This window comes from Theropithecus gelada, chromosome 12 (genome assembly GCF_003255815.1).
Source record: "Theropithecus gelada isolate Dixy chromosome 12, Tgel_1.0, whole genome shotgun sequence".
In the NCBI taxonomy this organism is placed as follows: domain Eukaryota; kingdom Metazoa; phylum Chordata; class Mammalia; order Primates; family Cercopithecidae; genus Theropithecus; species Theropithecus gelada.
Genome location: NC_037680.1, coordinates 19,913,226 through 19,934,397, shown reverse-complemented (window position 1 = coordinate 19,934,397; position 21,172 = coordinate 19,913,226). Strand labels below are relative to the sequence as shown.

Below are 21,172 nucleotides of genomic sequence, written 5' to 3'. Positions count from 1 at the left end.
TGTTGCTTCAGGTTTTCAAATAGCTCAGCAGTAAGACATTAATGATTATTCATGCCTTAAGAAGGGCTGATAAGGGAATGAGATTACAATCTTGTGTGATTTTAGCTAACAAATTAAAGTGTAAATTAAATTTTCCCTCAGATAGAAAATAACTACTTGGAGAGCCAATACAATGAAAACCTTCATTCACTTTTAAATCTTCTCTTTCCTGTTTCATAGATATTCAGAGTATCAGAGGACTAGCAGTGGATTGGGTGTCACGTAATTTATACTGGATTAGCTCAGAATATGATGAAACGCAAATTAATGTGGCAAGGCTAGATGGCTCTTTGAAAACCTCAATTATCCATGGAATCGATAAGCCACAGTGTCTTGCAGCTCATCCAGTCAGGGGGTAAAGTATGATTATTTTTTTTTAAGCTTTTCCAAAATTTCAGAGACTTTTGCTCTGATTTTATATAAAAACACTATTTAATTCAGAGGGTATATATATATCAGCCATAAGAGTCACAACATTTAAATATGGAAACTGTAAAAGAGATTCCTGGTTAGAGTTTTATTATCTGGAGATTATATATATCCTACACCAACATATATATCTGTGACATGTGTAAGATATCATTAATTTATGTTTCTAAGAAATGACAGTTCTGAATAAAAACAGATGTAGGAGAAAGTGGTTGCTTTCATTTTGAAAGCCAGTGGTTAAAAATGCATGTACTGCATGTTGGTATCATGGTCACTGCTATGTAGATCAGATTCTTCAATCTTTTGGATGGTCACCTTGTACCCTTAAGGGAGCTTGCATAGAGCTGAAAGAGATTCTTTTCTCTCTAGTGCTTTCAATAGCAATAATAGAAATGAGTGTGTTACCCTCTGTGGCATCTGATTTTTTCAGAGCCAAGAGGACTCAATCTTGATGAATTACTTAACAAAGAAAATAATTTACTATAGTCTTAGCTAAATATTCAGTCATGTATGTAGGAGGAAAAAGGAAGTGAGATTTTTTTTTTTTTTTTTCACTGACAGGAAAAAGCAAGAATGGTACTTACTTCTCAGGCAAATATGTAGGTTATCGCCAGCAAATGGCTGAACAATTTTGGATTTTTCTGAAGAGAGTTACTCCTGAGTCCAGAATATATTTTTATGTTTACTTTGTTTTTTAGTGTATATTTCTACTCAGTGAGTAGGTCTACATCTAATATTTTCAATCCATATCTCTTTTGAATTAAGAAAACTCTACTGGACCGATGGAAACACAATTAACATGGCAAATATGGATGGCAGTAATAGCAAGATTCTGTTTCAGAATCAGAAGGAGCCAGTTGGTAAGTATTTTTTAATAGTCACCAAGTTTTCAATGTGACAAACCTATACTTGTACAATATACCTTTGATCTAGATCCTAAAAGAAAATATTAAAGATTAGTAAAATAAGTAAATTCAGGAATTGATGAATTTCATTGAATCCATTGGGTTTCTGTTAGGTTTATTAGTCAAAGTTCTCTAAAGGGACAGAATTAATAGGATAAATGAACATACAAAGGGGAGTTTATTAGGAGAATTGACTCACAGGATCACAAGGTGAAGTCCCACAATAGGCCATCTGCAAGTTGAGGAACCTGGAAGCTAGTCCGAGTCCCAAAACCTCAAAAGTAGGAAAGCCGACAGTGCAATCTCCAGTCTGTAGCCAAAGGCCTGAGAGCCCCTTGTAAATCAAGAGTCCAAAAGCTGTTAAGTCCAAGAGTCCAAAAGCTGAAGAACTTGAAGTATGAGGTTCAAGGGCAGGAAGTATCCAGCATGGGAGAAAGATGGAGGCCAGAAGACTCACCAAGTCTGCTCTTTCTCTGCCTGCTTTTATGCTAGAAGCTGGTTAGATCGTGCCCACCCAGACTGAGGGTGGGTCTGCTTCTTCCAGTCCACGGACTCAAATGTGAATCTCCTTTGGCAACAGCTTCACAGACACACCCAGGAACAATACTTTGCATTCTGCAATCCAAACAAGTTGACACTCAATATTAACCATCACATCAGGCGAGGAGGAAACATTATCTGAACAGGAAGATTAATTTTTTAACATAATTTTTGCAATGTATTAAATAAGTTACATTAATGTAATTAATAAATATTTTTACTGGTGAAATATCTGATACAATACTACAGTGGCAGTATAACTACTGAGTCTTTTCCTGATCATCATTATTGTGTCATTATTGATAATTACAAGGTTTTGGGTTTTGATATTTAGTATTTAGTCTTTATTTACTCTGCAGTGTGTTAATTTAGTTTCTTATTCTACCTTTGCCAACCATTGCAAATAATCAGATATAACATGATGGCACTGACAGAGAACTTTGACTTGTTCCCAAGAAATATCTTTGAAAATATTAAGTATAAACATTCTCTTAGAATATAATATTTTACCCATTTGTATGTAGATATCTATAATACTGTTTTGAACCTTAATCACTTTTTCCTCATGTTTTCTTGCATACCTTTGAGAAGCAAATATTGTTACAGGGCCTATTTGTCATTTCCAAATACCTTTTAAAATATTAGTAAGCCCCAATTGTGGTATTATTATAATAAAGATGCAAATGGTGGAATATACAACAGAAAATTCATTATTTTGTTTCAGTTGAATACTATGTATTTTTCGAATCTGGGAAAACAATCAATATATCATGAAGCTTGTCAATTTTTTCTTAGTTTTAGAAATTTAGAAACTTAGTTTTAGAAATTTAGGGCACATTTTTTCATAGTCATGATTCAATAAAGGTGTAGTATCACTAAGATTTGCAATAAATAATTCTTTTCATGTGGTCTATAGAATAAACCTCTGACATAAAATGATACTGTTAACAGCTCTTTAACCAGTTTGTTCTAAGATTTTTACATAATTGAAAGTCAGGGTTGTATTAGAAATTAAAGGCAAATTGAAACACTAATGCTTCTATGTGGGAGATGATAGAACTAAAGCAACAAGGGTCTCTACAAGATTAGGGCCCATACAAAGGACTCAATTTGAACTAAGGCAATTCAGCTGGTCCTTATCTGGAACTGTTCAGAATATGTAATGTTGAAAAATGAGTGTGATAGAAATAGCATAAGCAAATCGAGCCCTTACATTGTAATATGGTAATCATAGTTTATACCAAAATGTTAATGTATATGCTTATTTCTATAATGGTGAAAACCTTGTCTTTTCTAACACTAAATATCCAGTTTCCTACTCAATTTTTTTTTTAATAAAAGGCCTAACAGCTTATAATTTTAAATAAAAAAAGTTTATAAGAGAGGTATTTGTGTTACCTATTTACAATTTATAGCTGGTCCCTCAGATGTCGTTCACCAAGTGATATTTTTAACTGCATAAGGATGATGATTCAGCTTTCAATAATACATATGTCTACTTTATGTCAGTGATTATATTTGAAAATGTAAAAAAATAGATTTTCAAAATGACACTTTTTAGAAGTTTTAATTTGTACAAGACATATTATTTTAGCATAATTGACTATACCTTAAATCAGTATTGAATATGGCTGTGAGTCAAACATTCATTTATTCAATAAACAGATTTTTATTGAGTATTGGATTTTGCAGTAGGCCTGTTGATAAAAATTTGACACTGTCCTTTTCCTGATGGGGCACAGGAACCTAAATTATTTTAGATTCCATTAAGTAAATTTAACTCATTGCCCTTGAGCAAGTTACTTTTAGCTTGGTGTGCTTGGTTTCCCTATTCATATAATCAAGACAAAATGTCTTTTTCTATAAGGTTCTCATGAGAACTGAATGAGAAAAATTTATGAGGCAAAACATCTGGCCCTTAATAATAGAAACTGTCAGTAATAGCGGTAGTGTGTACATTAGGTCCAACAGACTGGAATTCAAATTATATGATTGTCTGTAGTATTAAGACTCTAAGTGAGTTTACTGAAGAATAAACAGAATAGATTCCATAGAAATGTAGTAGAGGAAATATACATAACCAAGTGGGCCTCTGAAATGAGCAAATGTTTACGTAAATGTAAGGATTTAACTCAGTACTGCTTTGCTGCTCGGGCTAAGAGGCAAACAAGTTTAAGGTTAAGCGCCTTCTGGTAACTTTCTACTTTAGCTTGCTATTCCTGTTAAGCAGGTGCCCAGATTGATAGTCTCCCCAGTGCTTAATGAAAAGCTGTGTTGTCCATGTATAAATGCAATACTCTTCTTTTTAACTTTTTAAATACTTCCAAAATCTGAATGCTCTGCAGCAATTCCCCAGCCTGCTATATACTGTCACATCCCTCTCTGCCCCAGAAATCCTTATTTTAGATACCCACAAGAAGAAAGTGAGCAGACGAAGTCTCTCCTACCTCTATTCTCTCCCATCTCCCTACCATGAGCAATGTTTGTAGATCACTTAACATCTCCTTTGGTAACATTCACCATTTGGATTTGCCAATCCAAATTAAGTGAATTAAATTGCTCGAAGTCTAAGTACAAGAAGAAAAAGAAAATTAAGAAATCCAGAAATTACGGACAATGTATAGCAATTTTCACATATACATAAAACATTCTTTTTGTCATATTTCAGGGACAACACGGTTGGGGAAAAAACTGTTATTTGAGGAACCAAACACATCTGAATATGAATCACTGCTTCGATGCATATTAATTCTGTGACTTTAAACAAGTCTTACCTTTTCTAAGGCTCAGTTGCATATCTATACAATGGAGATAATATCTAACTTATGTGGTTATTTTTAGAATTAAAGGCTCATATGCAGTATCTCATGTTCTAGTTATTTCATACTTAAGTATTCTAGAGAGTTCCTATATATGTATTCAAGAAAGTACATTAAATAATATTTAAAAATTTAAAAGACACTACATCTTCATTAAAATGAATGAGTAAATGCAGCATTTTCATTACTAAAGTATGATATATACATACAGATGTGTGTGTGTCCACTTACATACATATATATGTAGGGAAGTTCAAACTTTCCCTTTGAAGGTTTGAGTCTAAGTCTGCTGAAATAAATTAACAATAGGCAGATTAACAGGAAAAAAAAAAGGCATACAAATGTATTAACGTGAACATGGACACGGGAGTCCTGCAAATATAAAACTCTAAAAACAGGCATGTGGCCAGGTGTGGTGGCTCACACCTGTAATCCCAGCACTTTGGGAGGCTGAGGCAGGTGGATCACCTGGAGTCAGGAGTTTGAGACCAGCCTTGACAACATGGTGAAAACCTGTCTCTACTGAAAAATACAAAAAATTAGCCAGGTGTGGTGGCATGTGGTTGCAGTGAGCCAAGATCGTGCCATTGCACTCTGGCCTGGGCAACAAGAGCGAAACTTCATCTCAAAATAAATAAATAAATAAAAATAAGATAAAAAGAGCAATGTGACTGAAGTTTTTATACTGTATGGAAAGGAATAGTGACTTTATACTGTATGGAAAGGAATAGTGACTTGGAGCATGGCAACAGATTATGGGAAGGAAAAGGGAGAAAAGGCGTGACCAGCAAAGGTTATCTTTATGCAGGCGAAGCCTCACAGATGGCAGCCCTCAAAAAGAATAGATGGGAGCCTGTGATAAAAGTTTCCTTGTCAGACCTGTAATAATGTCAGACCTTTAGTTTCCTTTTCCTGTGAGTTAAATTTTTCCTACTTCCAGATAATGTAGATAAGAAGGCCTCAGATAAAGCTCTTACATCTGTGTTTCACTAGATTTTCTCAACAGATGCAAGTCTTCCCTACTAAGGACAGCTTTTCAGAACTATTCCTGTGTCTGCAGCCCCTCTGAGTAGTCATCTTAAAATAGACCAAAGAAATATATTTTGGGGTGGCATATTTTCATTTCCTTCACATACATTTCAAAACCATTGAGAAAAGTTATTAGCAGAATGTTACTTACATACTTATCGCATGATACCATTTGTAGAATTTCAAAGTGAAATACAAAATATTAATATACATTGCTCCCAGTTATACTTATTTAAAAACTATAGAAAAAAGTGAACTGAAAATATACACACCAATTTTATAATAGCAGTTGACTTATGGAAGAGTCAATGATAACATCTGACAGAGAACTTTCTTCTTTATCAAAGGTAATTTTAACAGTATTAGTTAAATTTAGTTTACATTTAATAAATGTATTCAAATTGAGTATAATGAAATGTTAGTAGTGTTCAATTCTGGATAGTGAGTTCATGAGTTTATTTTCATCTTCTTTTCTCTGTTGGATTTGGCTCCTCCAAGTGTTACCAAAACGACCCGTTGTTTGGACACAGCTGACTTTCTTCTTCACAATGGTAAAGGAGAACACTAACTGGCCAAGTCTTAGTAATATCTAAGAGAGGAAAGGGCAAAGTTGAAATTGTAATTTAGATTTATAGCTGGGCGTGGGGGCTCACGCCTGTAATCCCAGCACTTTGGGAGGCCAAGGCGGGCGGATCACGAGGTCAAGAAATCCAGTCCATCCTGGCCAAAATGGTGAAACCCTGTTTCTACTAAAAATACAAAAATTAGCTGGGCAGTTGGCACACGTCTGTAGTCCCAACTACTCGAGAGGTTGAGGCAGGAGAATCGCTTGAACTCAGCAGGTGGAGGTTGCAGTGAGCCGAGATAGCGCCACTGTACTCCAGCCTGATGACAGAGAGAGAGACTCAGTCTCAAAAAAAAAAAGAAAAAAAAGAAAAAAAATCGTAATTGAGATTTTGAAGTCTGGTTTAAGGTAGGTCTTTCAAATGAAGATGTGGTTAGGATTGAGTAAGGATCATTATATAAAAATTTCAGACTGGTTAGAACAGCAAAAAGATTTTGAGGGGAAGCGGTTTGAAGTTCCTTAAGTTACAAAATGTTGTTTGACGCTTTTCTTGCTGAAGAGTTGATGAGTCTTTCAGGAAGATCTTGAAATTAACAACATTATCTGCAACTTTTATCTTCCTGGGAGATAATTTATTGGGCTAGTAATGTTATGTTATTGAAAACAGTAAAATAGTAAAGCCAAGTTAGTGTAGACAATAAGCTGTGCTTATGGTTTTGATTCTCATTTATAAAATTAAGCCTTTGTTTCAGGGATTTTTTTAACCCCTTTAAAACACATTAAACATAGCCTTTATAAAAAATTTGTACACTAATGTGTTCATTCAGCAGCTGACTCTGAAAAACTTACCCACAATAGTCACAGTGCTACCAGAGAAAGAAAGCCAATTATGGGTGTGTATATTTGTATATACAGTAAGTCACCACTTAACATCATCAACATGTTCTTGGAAACTGTGACTTTAAAGCCAAAGACCTATAAAGAAAACAATTTCACCATAGGATCATTAGTATAAACAAGAGCTGTTTCTATAGCATATATCTGGGAAGAAAAACATTCATACATTTCTAAATAAAGACCCAAAACACTTGTAATATTAAGCATTGAAATACATGTGACGCATACATAGATTTAAGAAAGACTAATAATAAAAACATGTAAGATTTTAACCAATTTTTGGTGAATCACTGAGTGATGGTGGTCACAGTTGTGGTGGGCTAAACCAAGAAACAAATGTTTGCCAAGTGACAGTGGAAAAGAATACCTCCTACTACCACATAGTTTAAAACCAAACAATAACAAATATGGCTGACCTGCTGAGTACTTTCATGCCACATCATTTATTGTTGTGGATTTGTGTGATTATTATGTACTTGACAAATTTTTATTTGACAATAATTTGCATTTATTCATTCATTCATTCTCTATAAGGTCACAGGATTACTGAAGCCTATCCTGACAGTTCAGAGTACAAGGTGGGAACCAACCCTGGAAAGGACACTATTTCATCACAGGGCACACTCATGCACACACACACCCTCACTTATATTGGGACAATCTTTTTCTAAATGATACATAATGATAATGTATAGTGTGGAATGCATGTGATATTTTGATACATGCATATAATATGTAAAGATTAAATCAAGAAAATTGAGATATCCATTACCTCAAATCTCTAACTTTTCTTTACATTGGAAACATTTCTTCTAGCTATTTTGAACTAGACAATACATTATCGTTAACCACAGTCACTCTACTATCAAACACTAGATCTTACTCTTTCTAACTGTACTTTTCTACTGATTGTCCAAACTTTCTTTATCCCCCTACTCCTCTGTACCTTCTCCAGCCTCTTGTAACCATCAATCAACTCTCCACGCACGAGAGATCTACTTTTTTAGCTTCCATATATGTGGGAGAACATGTGGTATTTGTCTTTCTGTGCCTCACCAATTTCTCTTAACATAATGACCTGGTGCTCCATGCATGTTGCAATGGCAGAATTTCATACTTTTTTTATGGCTGAATAATATTCCATCATGCATATGTACTTCATTTTGTTTATCCAGCTAATGCTAGATACTTATGATTATTATAAGTAGTGTTGCAATAGACATGCTAGTGCAGTTCTCTCTTTATATGTTAAATTTCTTACTTTTGAATATATACTTAGCAGTGAGATTGCTGGATCACATGTTAGCTCTATTTTTAGTCTTTTGAAGAATCTTCATACTGTTTTCCACAGTGGCTGTACAGTCCCTCAGTATACATGGGGAGTTGGTTCCAGGACCATCCATGTATACCAAAATCCACACAACTCAGGTTGTGGAGTCGGCCCTGCAGGAGTGTGTACACAAAAAGTTGGCCCTCCAAACATGTGGATTTTGCATTTTGTGAATACCCTATATTTTCAATCTGTCCTTGTTTGAAAAAAAAAATCACGTGTAAGTGAACCTATGCAGTTCAAACCATTGTTGATTGAGGGTCAACTGTATTAAATTACATTCCCACCAACAATGTAGGAGTATTGTCATTTCTTCACCTCCTCACTAGCTACTGTTATTTCTTGTCTTTTTGATAGTAACCGTTCCATCTGGGGTGAGGTGATATCCCATTGTAGTTTTGAGTGACATTACCCTGATGGTTAGTGATGTTAAACATTTTTTCATATAACTGTTGGCCAATTGTGTGTCTTTTTTTGAGACATGCCTATTCAGATCTTTGGCCCATTTTAAAATCACATTAGTTATTTTGCTATTGAATAGAATTCTGTATGTATTTTGGTTATCGATATCTTGTCAAATGGATAGTTTGTAAATATTTTCTTCCATTCTGTAGATTTGCTCTTCTCTTTGTTGATTGTTTCCTTTGCTGTGCAGAAACCTTTTTCTTTCATGTAATCCCATTTGCTATTTTTGCTTTTTGAAAATGTTTCTGAAACATTTTGTTTCAAAACAAAATGCTTTTTTGTTTTGTTTTTGTAAGCTGTGTTTTTGAAAGCTTAGCCAAGGAATCATTGCCCAGACCCATGTCCTAAAGTGTTCCCCAAATGTTTTCTTTCAGTCATTTAATAGTTTTACATCTTAGATTTAAGCTTTAATCCATTTTGATTTGACTTTTGTATATGGCAAGAGATAGGAGTCTAGTCTCATTCTTCTGCATAGGGATATCTAGTTTTCCCAGAACCATTTGTTGAAGAGATTGTCCTTTCTACAATGTATGTTCATGATGCCTTTGTCAAAAATGTATTGGCTGTAAGTGTATGGATTTATTTCTGAGTTCTCTAGTGTGTTCCATTGTTCTCTATGTTTGTTTTTATGTCAGCACCATGCCGTTTTGTTTACTATGTCTTTGTAGTACATTTTGAGGTCAAGTAATGTGATGCCTCCAGCTTTATTTATTTATTTGCTTAGGATTGCTTTGGCTATTTGGGGTCTTTTGTGGCTCTATAACGTCATTGGTATCTTGAAAGAGATTGCATATAATCTGTGGGTAGCTTTGGGTAGTGTTGACATTTTACTAATATTAATTCTAATTCTTCCACTCCATGAGCATGGAATATCTTCGCTTATTTGTGTGTGTTCTTCAATTTCTTTCATCAGCAGTTTATTGTTTTCTTTTTAGAGATCTTTTATTTCTTTGGTTAAATTTACTTCTAGGCATTTTATATTTTATGTAGCAATTGCATATAGGATTGTTTCTTAATCTCTTTTTCAGTTTGCTCACTGTTGACTTATATAAATGCCACTGATTATTGTATGATAAATCCTGCAACATTATTGAATTTTTTTATCAGTTCTAATAGATTTTTGGTGGGGACATTAAGTTTTCCTAATTATAATATCCATGCCTCTTAAAACAAAAATAAGTTGACTTCTTCCTTCCTAGTTTGCTAGAACATCCAGTACTATGTTGAAAATAAGTAGTAATAGAAGCATCCTTGTCTTGTTCTAGAACTTAGAGGAAAAACTCTCATTTTTTCTCCACTCAGTATGAACTTAGCTTTGGATTTATTATATATGGCCTTCATTGTTTTGAGGACTGATTCTTCTATACTCAGTTTGCTGAGAAGTATTTTTTGTAAAGGGATATTGGATTTTTTAAAATGTGTTTTCATCTAAGGAAATGATTATATGTCTTTTGTCCTTTATTCTGTTAATGTGATTTATCATATTTGTTAATTTGCCTAGGTTGAACCATGCTTGTATCATTGGAATAATTCCCACTTGATTGTGGTGAATAATCTTTTCAATATGTTGTTGAATTTGGTTTGCTAGTATTTGGTTGAAGATTTTTGCATCTATGTTTATTAGGGATATAGTTTTCCTAGTTTTTATCATGTCTTTGTCTGGTTTTAACATCAGGGAAATGCTGGCCTCTTAGAATGAGTTGGGAAGCATTCCCTCCACTTCAATTTTTTAAAATACTTTGAGTACAATTGTCATTAGTTCTTATATAAATGTGTGGTGTAATTTACTAGTGAAGTCATCAGGAAGGTCCTGGGTAGTTTTATTATTATTATTATTATTATTTTATTTTTTTATTTTTATTTTTTCGATGGAGTATTTTTTAATTCTCATTTAATCTCATTACTCATTACTGGTCTGGTTTTTTTTCTATTTCTTCATGGTTCAGTCTTTGTAGGTTGTATGTGTTCAGAAATTTATCCATTTATTCTAGGTTTTCCAATTTGTTAGTGTTTAGTTGTTCATAATAGTCCCTAATGATTATTTGTATTTATGTGGTATCAGCTATTACGTCTCCTTCTTTTGTTTCTGATTTTATTTGTCTTTTATTTTTTTTTCCTTAGTCTAGCTAAAGGTTTGTCAATTTTGTCTTTTAAAAAACAGCTTTTCGTGTCATTTATATTTTGTATTTTTTTTTGTCTCAATTGTATTTATTTCTGTTCTGATCTTTATCATTATTTTTTTTCTACTAGTTTTGGGATTGGTTTATTCTTGCTTGACTAGTTCCTTGAGGTGCATCACTGAGATGTTCATTTGAAACATTTTAACTTTTTGATGTAGGTGTTCATTGCTGTAAACTTCCCTGCTTTTGCTTTATACCATAGTTTTGGTATGTTATGTTCTAATTTTATTTGTTTCATTAATTTTATTAAATTTCCTTCTTCATTTCTTCATTGACCCATTGATTATTCAGGAGCATATTGTTTAATTGTCATGTGTTTGTATTGTTTCTAAAATTTCTCTTATTATTGAATTCTAGTTTTATCCCATTGTGGTCAGAGAGATACTTGATACAATTTTGACTTTTTTGAATTTGTTGAGACTTACTTTAGACTTACGTGGCCTTACATAGAGTCTATTCTGGAAAATGTTGCATGTGCTGATGAGACGAATGTATGTTCTGTAACTGTTGGAGAAAATACTCTGTAAATGTCAGTTTGATTCATTTAGTCTAGAGTATAGTTTAAAGCCACTGTTTCTTGGTTGATTTTCTGTCTCAATGTTCTGTCAATTACTGAGAGTGAGGTGTTAAATTCCTCCACTATTACTGTGTTACAGTTTCTCTCTCCCTTTAGATTTATTAATGTTTGGTTTTTATATTTGGTTACCTTGGTGTTGGAGACATACATATTTAGAATTATTATATCCTACTACTGAATTGACTTCTTTTTTATTATATATTGACCTTCTTTGTCTCTTTTTAAGTTTGACTTAGTCTGTTTTATCTAATATAAGAATAGTTATTCTTGCTCTGCTTTTGATTTTTATTTACATGGGCTATCTTTTTCCATCTCTTCACTTTCAGCTCTTTTTATAGGTGAAATGAGTTTCTTACAGGTAACATATAGCCTAAGTAAAAAAAGCCTGAATAAAAAAAAAATCAGCTGCTTTGTGTCTTTTAAAAATTGGAGAATTTAATCCATTTACATTCAATATTGTGTTTGATAAGTAAGGACTTATAACTGCCATTTTGTTACTTGTTTTTAGAGTATTATGAATTTGTCTTTATGCTTACTTTCATCAATGAGTTTTAGACCTTGAAATGTTTTCTTTTTGCACATTAGCATCTTTTTAGTTTTTTGTTTGTTTGTTTGTTTGCATATAGAAGAATTCCCTTTAGAATTTTTTTTTTTTTTTTTGTAAGATGGATCTAGTGATTGTGAGTTCCCTCAGCTTTTGTTTGTGTGGGAAAGACTGTATGTATCTTTCATGTTTGAAGGAAAGCTTTCTGCGTACAATATTCTTGCTCAGCAGCTTTTTTCTTTCAGCAATTTAAATATGTCACCCCACTCTCTCCAGGCCTACATGGTTTCATTGAGAAGTCTATTGCCAAGTGAATTGGAACTCCTTTATGTGTTATTTGCTTCTTATCTCTTGATGCTTTTAGGATCCTTGCTTTGTCCGTAACCTTTCAGTGAGTTTCTTCAGAACTACCATTTTGAATTCTTAATCTGAGAGCTCACAAACTGCTGTCTCATTAGGGTTAGTCACTGGCTCTTTGTTTTGTCCATTTGAGAAGGTCTTGGTTCCCTGTTTTCTGTTGTTTCTTATGGATATATGTCTATAGCTTTTTATTGAAGGCCTTTTACTTGTATCTGGCTTGTGTTGGTTTTCTAGGGTATGTTTGCTTAGAGTTTCTTTGCAGTCACTTGTAAATCCACTTAATCCTAGATTGATGGCTTTTTTTTCTATTATTATTATTTTTTCGGCATTAGATGGTATCTTAATCCCACATTTGTCTTGACTCTCACAAGTATTCAGAACACTTCTGGTCCTGAATTGGAGTGGGATACCTAAGGAGGATACCTTGGCTCTGTAGGAGACTGGTTGGGGCTTCATGCTCAGAATACTCATTGAGATTGCCTCCTACAGTGTGTTGCTACTGAATAGCTACTTTTATTTGGTGTCCCCTTGGCTGAGATAAAGAACAGTATTTCACAGTCTGGGATTTCTAATCCCACCTCCCCTCTGTGTCTCTAGCTGCCCTCAGGGGTTTTCTCCCTGCAGACCCTCATGATTCTTCCTGTGGGTCCAGACAGTAATAGTTTTCTTAAAAGGGGATCCAAGATGCTGAGGAAGCAGGCTCTGCCTTGATCTCATTTTTTCCAGTGTAGAAAAACCATGAGTCTAGGAGGAATCATTCATGCATGGTGCTTGGCAGATTGGGGGAGGGGCATTATGAATAGAAAGGCCCATTTATTTCTCTTACTGTCTGCTCAGAGTTTTTCACTCTCTGTGGCTTCAGGGATCATCTCAGCCTCAGATTTCAGTTCCTGGATATTGCTGGTATTCATCTTGGCACTGGATAATTATTTTTGGTTTTCTGTTGGGGACAGTGAAACCATCTGGCTTCTCTTCTGCAATTTTGATGATGTCAGTCTCTTCGACTGGGACAATTTGAACATGTCGATTAACCTAACATGCACATTTTTAAGATGCGGAATGAAACCAGAGCACTCAGAGAAAACCCACACAGATATGAGGAGAACAGGCAAACTCCATACAGACAGTGAACCCAGATGGGGATAATTTTTTTTTCCTTGTCAATGTTATACCAAAATGTTATTCAAGGACCTGCTATATATGTATACCTACATATATGTTATTTGTTGCAAAATGTTGACTTATGAGATCCTGAAAACTGGCTAGGCAAATCTGAAATCCTTGGACAGGCTGTCACTAAAGACATGCTTGACACTCTCAGGCAGGAGCTGAAGCTGAAGACCACAAAATGAGTTAGTTTATCAGGGAAACCTCAATTCTGTTCATAAGGCCTTTCAACTGATTGAATCAGGTCAGGGCCATCCAGATTTTTGAGAATAATCTCCCTTACTTAAAGTCAACTGATTGCAGATGGTTATCACATCCACAAAATACTTCCACGGCAACACTGAGGATAATGTTTGATTGAATAACTGGGTATCACAGCCTAGCTATGTTGACACATAAAAGTAATCATCATACGTTTTAAACACAAACTTTTCTGTAGTTTATCCACTGATGTATATCCTTGCAAGTGTAGTAGTTTTGTATATGTTGGTGCAAACATTGATTTCCATAATTGTTTACCTAAAATCTAAATAAGAGCTCTATTAAAGAAAAAAAAAAAAATTCCACAATTGATCCTTCTTTTTAAAATCTGAATTCTTCAAAATACATGAATTATTATGTTACTACTAATATCATACACAGCTACTATCTTAATGTGTTAAATGTGTTATGTTGGGCACTGTGGATGATACAGAGGACTTTATGTAATACTGGCTTTGCAATGTTTACATCCCGATGAGAAAAAACAAAACAAAACAAAAGGAACATGGTAAAGATCCACATGTTGGTTTGTATGCATGTGGGAGTCTTGAAGAAAAAATCTAAAAAAAAAAGTAGTTCCTATAATGTGTCAGTTACTGGGAGACAACATGAACAAAAGTGATATGAACAGTTTCCTTATGGAGTTTAGAAACTAAACGGAAGTGCAGTGTGACCAAAACTTCCCACTCCAGCCTAATTTCCCTTCTTTGATATTCTCCCAATTTTTACTCTTTTCACTAATATTACATTTTAACAAGTTATTTATTTGCCCAGAAATTTCTCCTGTCTCCTCTTAGTTTAGTTCACTCAGTCTTATCTAAAAGCCAAGTGTTATTTTCCAAGAATCCTTCCCTGGCCTCTGTGACCAGGTTGAAGTCTTCTAAAACAGACACTTTTAGGACTGTATTTTACTTTTTAACTCTGTTATCATTTACATTTTTAATTTTTTTGTTGAATATATGATTACCTACTGCCTCATCAACTAAAAGGGAAGCACTACAAAGGTAGGGACCATATCTGCTTTATTTACCATTGTATTCTCAATTTATAGCACAATTTTGGCACATAAGTCGATTTTCAATAAATATTTGTTGAATGAAGTGAATACTGTTTCCTATCCCATAGCAAGAGTCTCTACAAGATTGACTAAACCTAAGATTTATTGATATGTCTCAGTAGAGTAAGATTAATTTGTGAATATGTGATATTTAGAAAGAATATTTCCACTGGAAGTGCATACTTGGTGACCTAGGTATGAATTCATGTTGCATTTCATTTGATGTATCCAAGGAGTAAAAAAATATTAAAGTGCTCTCAGATTTACATTTATACCATTATTTTCTCAAAATATGATATACAAATATTATGTATAAGAACTTGGGTTGCTATATAAGTATATGACTAGCTAGGAAGAAAAAGTTGGAAATGTTATACTTCTAAATTTTCTTCTCCACTTATTCCTCTTGCTGTTTCTCTAGCTTCCCCTCTCTCACGCTGTGCCCTTTGGACTCTCATTAGCACCTCAATGACAGATTTCTCATAAAATTAAAGAACAGACAAAAATAAATATAGCCAAGTTATCTACTTATTGACGAATCTTCTTAGCACAGGGAATAAAGATGAAATCAAAAAATTTTTACAGTAATCCCTCATTTATTTCAAACCTATTAATTGTAATTTTTGATCTATCCCAAAAGGCCTCATATGATTAAACCAGATTAAAAGTACAGTGCATAGTAATTTTTTTTTAAGTTAGAGTATTTTCACTGTGCATGCCTCAATGATTTTCTTAAAATACATTTAATAGCTTATATTTCTTACTAATTAAGAGAAAATACTAAAGAATTTCAGATTATTGTGTTTCCTTTTTTTTTTTAATTTAAAATTCCTTCTGCTTTTTTTTTTTTTTTTTTTTTAGACAGAGTCTTGCTCTTTCTCCCGGGCCGGGGGTGCGGTGGCACCATCTCAACTCACTGCAAGCTCCGCCTCCCGGGTTCACACCATTCTCCTGCCTCAGCCTTCGGAGTAGCTGGGACTACAGGCACCCGCCACCACGCCCGGCTATTTTTTTTGTATTTTTAGTAGAGGTGGGGTTTCGCCACATTAGCCCAGGATGGTCTCGATCTCTGACCTCATTATCCCCCCCGCCTTGGCCTCCCAAAGTGCTGGGATTACAGGCTTGAGCCAACGCACCAGGCCTCCTTTTGCTATTTTTTAAAACTTTTGTTTTAGGTTCGGAGGTACATGTGAAGGTTTGTTATGTAGGTAAACTCGTGTCATTGGGGTTTGTTGTTCAGATTATTTCACCCAGGTATGAAACCTAGTACTCAATAGCTCTTTTGTTCTGCTCCTCTCCCTCCCTCTTCCCACCTTGCACTGTCAGGTAGACCCCAGTGTCTGTTGTTCCCTTCTTTGTGTTCATGAGTTCGCATCATTCAGCTTTCACTTATAAGTGAGAACATGTGTTATTTGGTTTTCTGTTCCTGTAGTAGTTTGCTAAGACTAATATTTTATTATTTTGTCTGTCTTTCTGAATAATTTAACACTGCTATGCAAATAATTGGATAAAATATTTCTGTGTTTTATATATAAACTTAAACTACTATTTAATATAGAATCAAAGTTGTTTCACAAGGAAACACTTGACATAGGATATTTGAAATATTCTAAGGAGTCCATGTCATGGTAATACCACTTTAAAAGATTCCTTCAGAACTATTCCACTGAGTGATTTCTAAAATGGAATTTTACAGTACTGTGAATGGATATATGAATGTGTGAAAAAATAAATACAAACCTGTTGTTGCTGGCGTACATGATCATCACACCATGAAATGCTCAAATACATAAGGGCATTAATCACTGCATTATTTACTCATTGTAATTTCATTTACTTATTGCAAGCAATTATTGTAATTATTATTTAATGATGAGTCTGTGTGAGCTCTGGCACAAACTGCCTACAGTATTCCTTAAATTTCAGTGAAGAAAATTAAACAATTAAGAAAAGAAGAGCCACTGTTCAATTGAATTTCTTCTCACGCATATTGTTGTCAGATTATACATTTTAATTTTTTTTTCCAGAATGTGAGGAGAAAACACTACATTCTGCCTTGTAAAAATGGAGAAGCATTAATTAGCTCATAGCAATTATTACCTAATACCCTTTATAGTACCTGTATTCTCATCATGAGGCCACACCTTTGTGTCTGCAGGCACTTATTGAGATCTTTCATATGGTAGAACCATGATCACTCTGGCAACAAAAATAATATAAAATTATAGTGACTAATTTTTAAGCACTTGCAATATGTCAGCCACTTTCAAAATGCTTTGCATTTATTATCTGATAACAATTATTTCTGGAAGAAGTTCTTTTTCTCCTTTATAGATTCAGAAACTGAGTCTTGTTGAAAGAAGGTAGTCCACGATGAAAGCTGGGATTCAAATCCAAGTTTATTTGCTTCCAAAACCATATTAAATCTTAACCATTATGCTGTGCCCAGAGGGGCTGATTTCATATAGCAATTACTTGACCTCAGCAAAGATCAGAGAATAAAACGGACACTTTTCAAGCATAGAATGCGGGAAAGGGAACAACTCAGAACTAGCTTACTCCTAAGAAATGTGAACCCAGTTAGGACACAACAGTTGACTTTTCTAAGCAGCCAGGAGTGTGCAAGAACCAATTTCACCTCTCAGCCAATTGTGCCTCACAAATAATTACTTCTGGATCTTTAATTGCTTTGAAATGGCAATACCACTGATACATTAGACTTTCTAGTTTGAAGAATTGTTTTTATATTGTAATTCACTGACTTCCCTTGCTTGTTTGCTGTTAAATCCACGTGTTACATACTTAAAATAGAAGTGCATCATAATCATATGAAAACACTCAACTTGGCATTTCATGAGTGTGTGTCACTAAAGACTGAGTAATTGCAGCCTTCAGGCAATTTAGGAAACTTTGTTTCTGTTAAATACAAATCAACATCAGCATTCCAGTTATGCATTGTTGAGCTAAATAGTCTCAATTAAGATTTATTGCTCAGTCTTGGATATATTAAATGCTTAGAGCAGTTCACATATCACAGGATTTTTGTTTACTACTTACAGTGATTTTTATGTTTAAAATGCCCTTATATTATGAATTTTATCCCTTACGCCTCATGTAAAGGAACTTGGGTTGGGCTTGTTAATCAACATTACCCTTCATGGCTTTTCTTAGGAATCTTGTGTACTATATATTTTATTTATTTATTTGGTGTTTCCCTTTTATTGTTTTTTGTTTGTTTGTTTGTTTTGGGTTTTTTTTTTTTTTTTTTTTTTTTTTAAATGAAACGGAGTCTCAGTCTGTCGCCCAGGCCGGAGTGCAATAGCACGACTTGGCTCACTGCAACCTCTGCCTCCCGGATTCAAGCAATTCTCCTGCCTCAGCCTCCCGAGTGGCTAATTTTGTATTTTTAGTAGAGATGGAGTTTCACCATATTGGCCAGGCTGGTCTTGAACTCCTGACTTTGTGATCCTCTCGCCTCAGCCTCCCAAAGTGCTGGGATTACAGGCTTGAGCCACCACTCCCGGCTTTCCCTTTATTTTCAATATAATCCCAATTGAAAGTCATTTGCTTACTTAAACTTGAAGTACATTTTCTTGAAATCTACCAGGCATTTTCTATTACTTCATTCCAACTCATACACTGTATGAAGTAGATTGTGAATTATATTCGTAGATAACATTCTTAAGCACTTTTTTACCACATCAAATAATATAAGGAACCTCAATTTTTAGAAGTAAAGTTTAAAAAAAAGTCCTGGATAGGTTTCCTTGTTCAATATAATGTATTTCTGTTATTGATATATACTTATTACTGAGCACAATCACTATTATTATGTAGGAAGCACATTCCATGTAAGACTGCACATCTCAAAAGAAATGTTACAAATAGGTTACAAAAAAGGCCAGAGGAGTTGAAAACTAATATTATAATTACGCATGCTAGCACACAAATAATTTAAATATATTATACTTTCATCTGATTATTCATTTACTCATTTAAATCAAATGTTTTTAAGTTGAGGGTGCGGGGGAGGTAATTTCGTTCTTTTTTTTTAGACGGAGTCTTGCTCTGTCTCCCAGGCTGAAGTGCAGTGGCGCGATCTGGGCTCACTGCAAGCTCCACCTCACGGGTTCACGCCATTCTCCTGCCTCAGCCTCCCGAGTAGCTGGGACTACAGGTGCCTGCCACCTCGCCCAGCTAATTTTTTGTATATTTAGTAGAGACGGGGTTTCACCGTGTTAGCCAGGATGGTCTCGATCTCGTGACCTTGTGATCCGCCCGCCTCGGCCTCCCAAAGTGCTGGGATTACAGGCTTGAGCCACCGTGCCCAACTGGGAGGTAATTTTTTTAAAAAGGTTGTGAAGTGTACACTAGGTACTAGACCCTAAAAATAAAACCTGGTACCATCCTCAAGGAGGACATAGTTCAGTAAAGAAAAAAAATCACAGATAATTAAAAGCCATTTGAATGAGATTTTTAGTTGAGTTAAACAAAACAAAAACACTCAATATTTTTCATGAGTACTATGTTCATCATACAGATTAGATAAGTAGATACTGAAAATAACTAATATTTTGTGGGGAAGAAATTTAGGAAAAAATAATTGTAACCAAATTGATGATATTTTGAAATTTCTACAGGATCTTGAAAAAAGTAACTTTTTTCTTTTTTAAACGACAGAAAGAGGAGGGACTTTCCTTATTCTTAGCAGAAAGGAAAAGCAGGCATAAAAGGCATAAAAGAGGATGATATGTGTAAAAAACTGTGAATTTTTCTATATGCGTAGCAAATCTAACATAAGGAAATATTTAGCATTATGTTGTCAGGAACTAGTTTAAAAATATTTGAGTGACACAATCCAGTGCTTTAAAAATATTTTGTTCTATTTTACTTATCAAGCTATAAAATATAGTTTTGGAAAGTTATAAAACTATAGGTATTAAAGCTTTTAAAATGCTTTTAAAAGAAAACACTTAAAAATAATTTCTTTGATTCTGGTTTTTCCTCTATTTCTGTGTGTGTTATTTTCACAAAGGCACATAAATTTTGCACTCATAAGGGCTCGGAATATGGATAAACTGTTCGAGGTAAAATGAGTTATGTTAGGAAGGATGGGGGAAATGTTGAAATCTTACCTTGAATAGGATAAGTAGTAAGGGATCATTTTAGCTCTGTAACTGACAGGGTGAAATGAGAAGGGTAATTTCCAGGAAGGATTTAGATCGGGGTAAGATAAAGGTAGTATACTCGACTAATTATTGAATAATGTTCTTTTAAAATAATGTGCTTTTACTGAATAATTTTTTAAAAAAATTTAATGTAGGCCAGGCATGGTGGCTGATGCCTGTAATTCCAGCACTTTGGGAGGCTGAGCTGGGCAGAATCACTTCAGATCAGAAGTTGAAGACCAGCCTGAGCAACGTGGCAAAACCTGTCTCTATAAAAAATATTTGATACAAAAAATTAGCAGGGCGATATGGGAGGCTGAAGCAAGAGAATTGCTTGAGACCGGGAGGCAGAGGTCGCAGTGAGCCGAGATCATGCCACTGCACTTCAGCCTGGGCGACAGAGTGAGACTCTGTCTTGGAAAAAAAAAAAAAAAAATTAATAGTTTAAAGGTTTATATACACATTTTTGTGTGAACATTAGTTTTTATTTCTCTGAGATAAATTCCCAGGAATGCCCTACTGGGTCCTATTGCATCAGTGTTCTCAGTTTTATAAGAAACTGTCAAATTGTTTCCTAGAGTGGCTTTACCATTTTATATTCGCACTAACAGTGTGTGTCAGTGATCCAGTTCTCTGTATCCTTGTCAGCATTTAGTGTTCTCACTGCTTTTTATTTTAGCTATTCTGATAGATATATCGTGTATTGTCATTTAAAAACACTTTTATTTCTTCTAGACTTTAGGTTGTCTATAATAGTTTTCATTTTAATTTGCATTTTCCTATGATATTGAATATCTTTTTATGTGTTTATTTGCCATTTGTATATATTATTCTGCAAAA

At 34.4% G+C, this 21,172-nt stretch overlaps 1 protein-coding gene across 1 annotated transcript in view; it reads left to right on the top strand.

Annotated features, from left to right (window-relative positions):
* LRP1B (LDL receptor related protein 1B) overlaps nt 1–21,172 on the top strand; it is a 1,963,100-nt gene that overhangs the window by 1,329,626 nt on the left and 612,302 nt on the right. The window contains exons 30-31 of the mRNA XM_025404289.1: nt 220–394; nt 1,234–1,328. Of these exons, the coding sequence (XP_025260074.1) occupies nt 220–394; nt 1,234–1,328 (270 nt within the window). The remainder of the gene's footprint in view (nt 1–219; nt 395–1,233; nt 1,329–21,172) is intronic.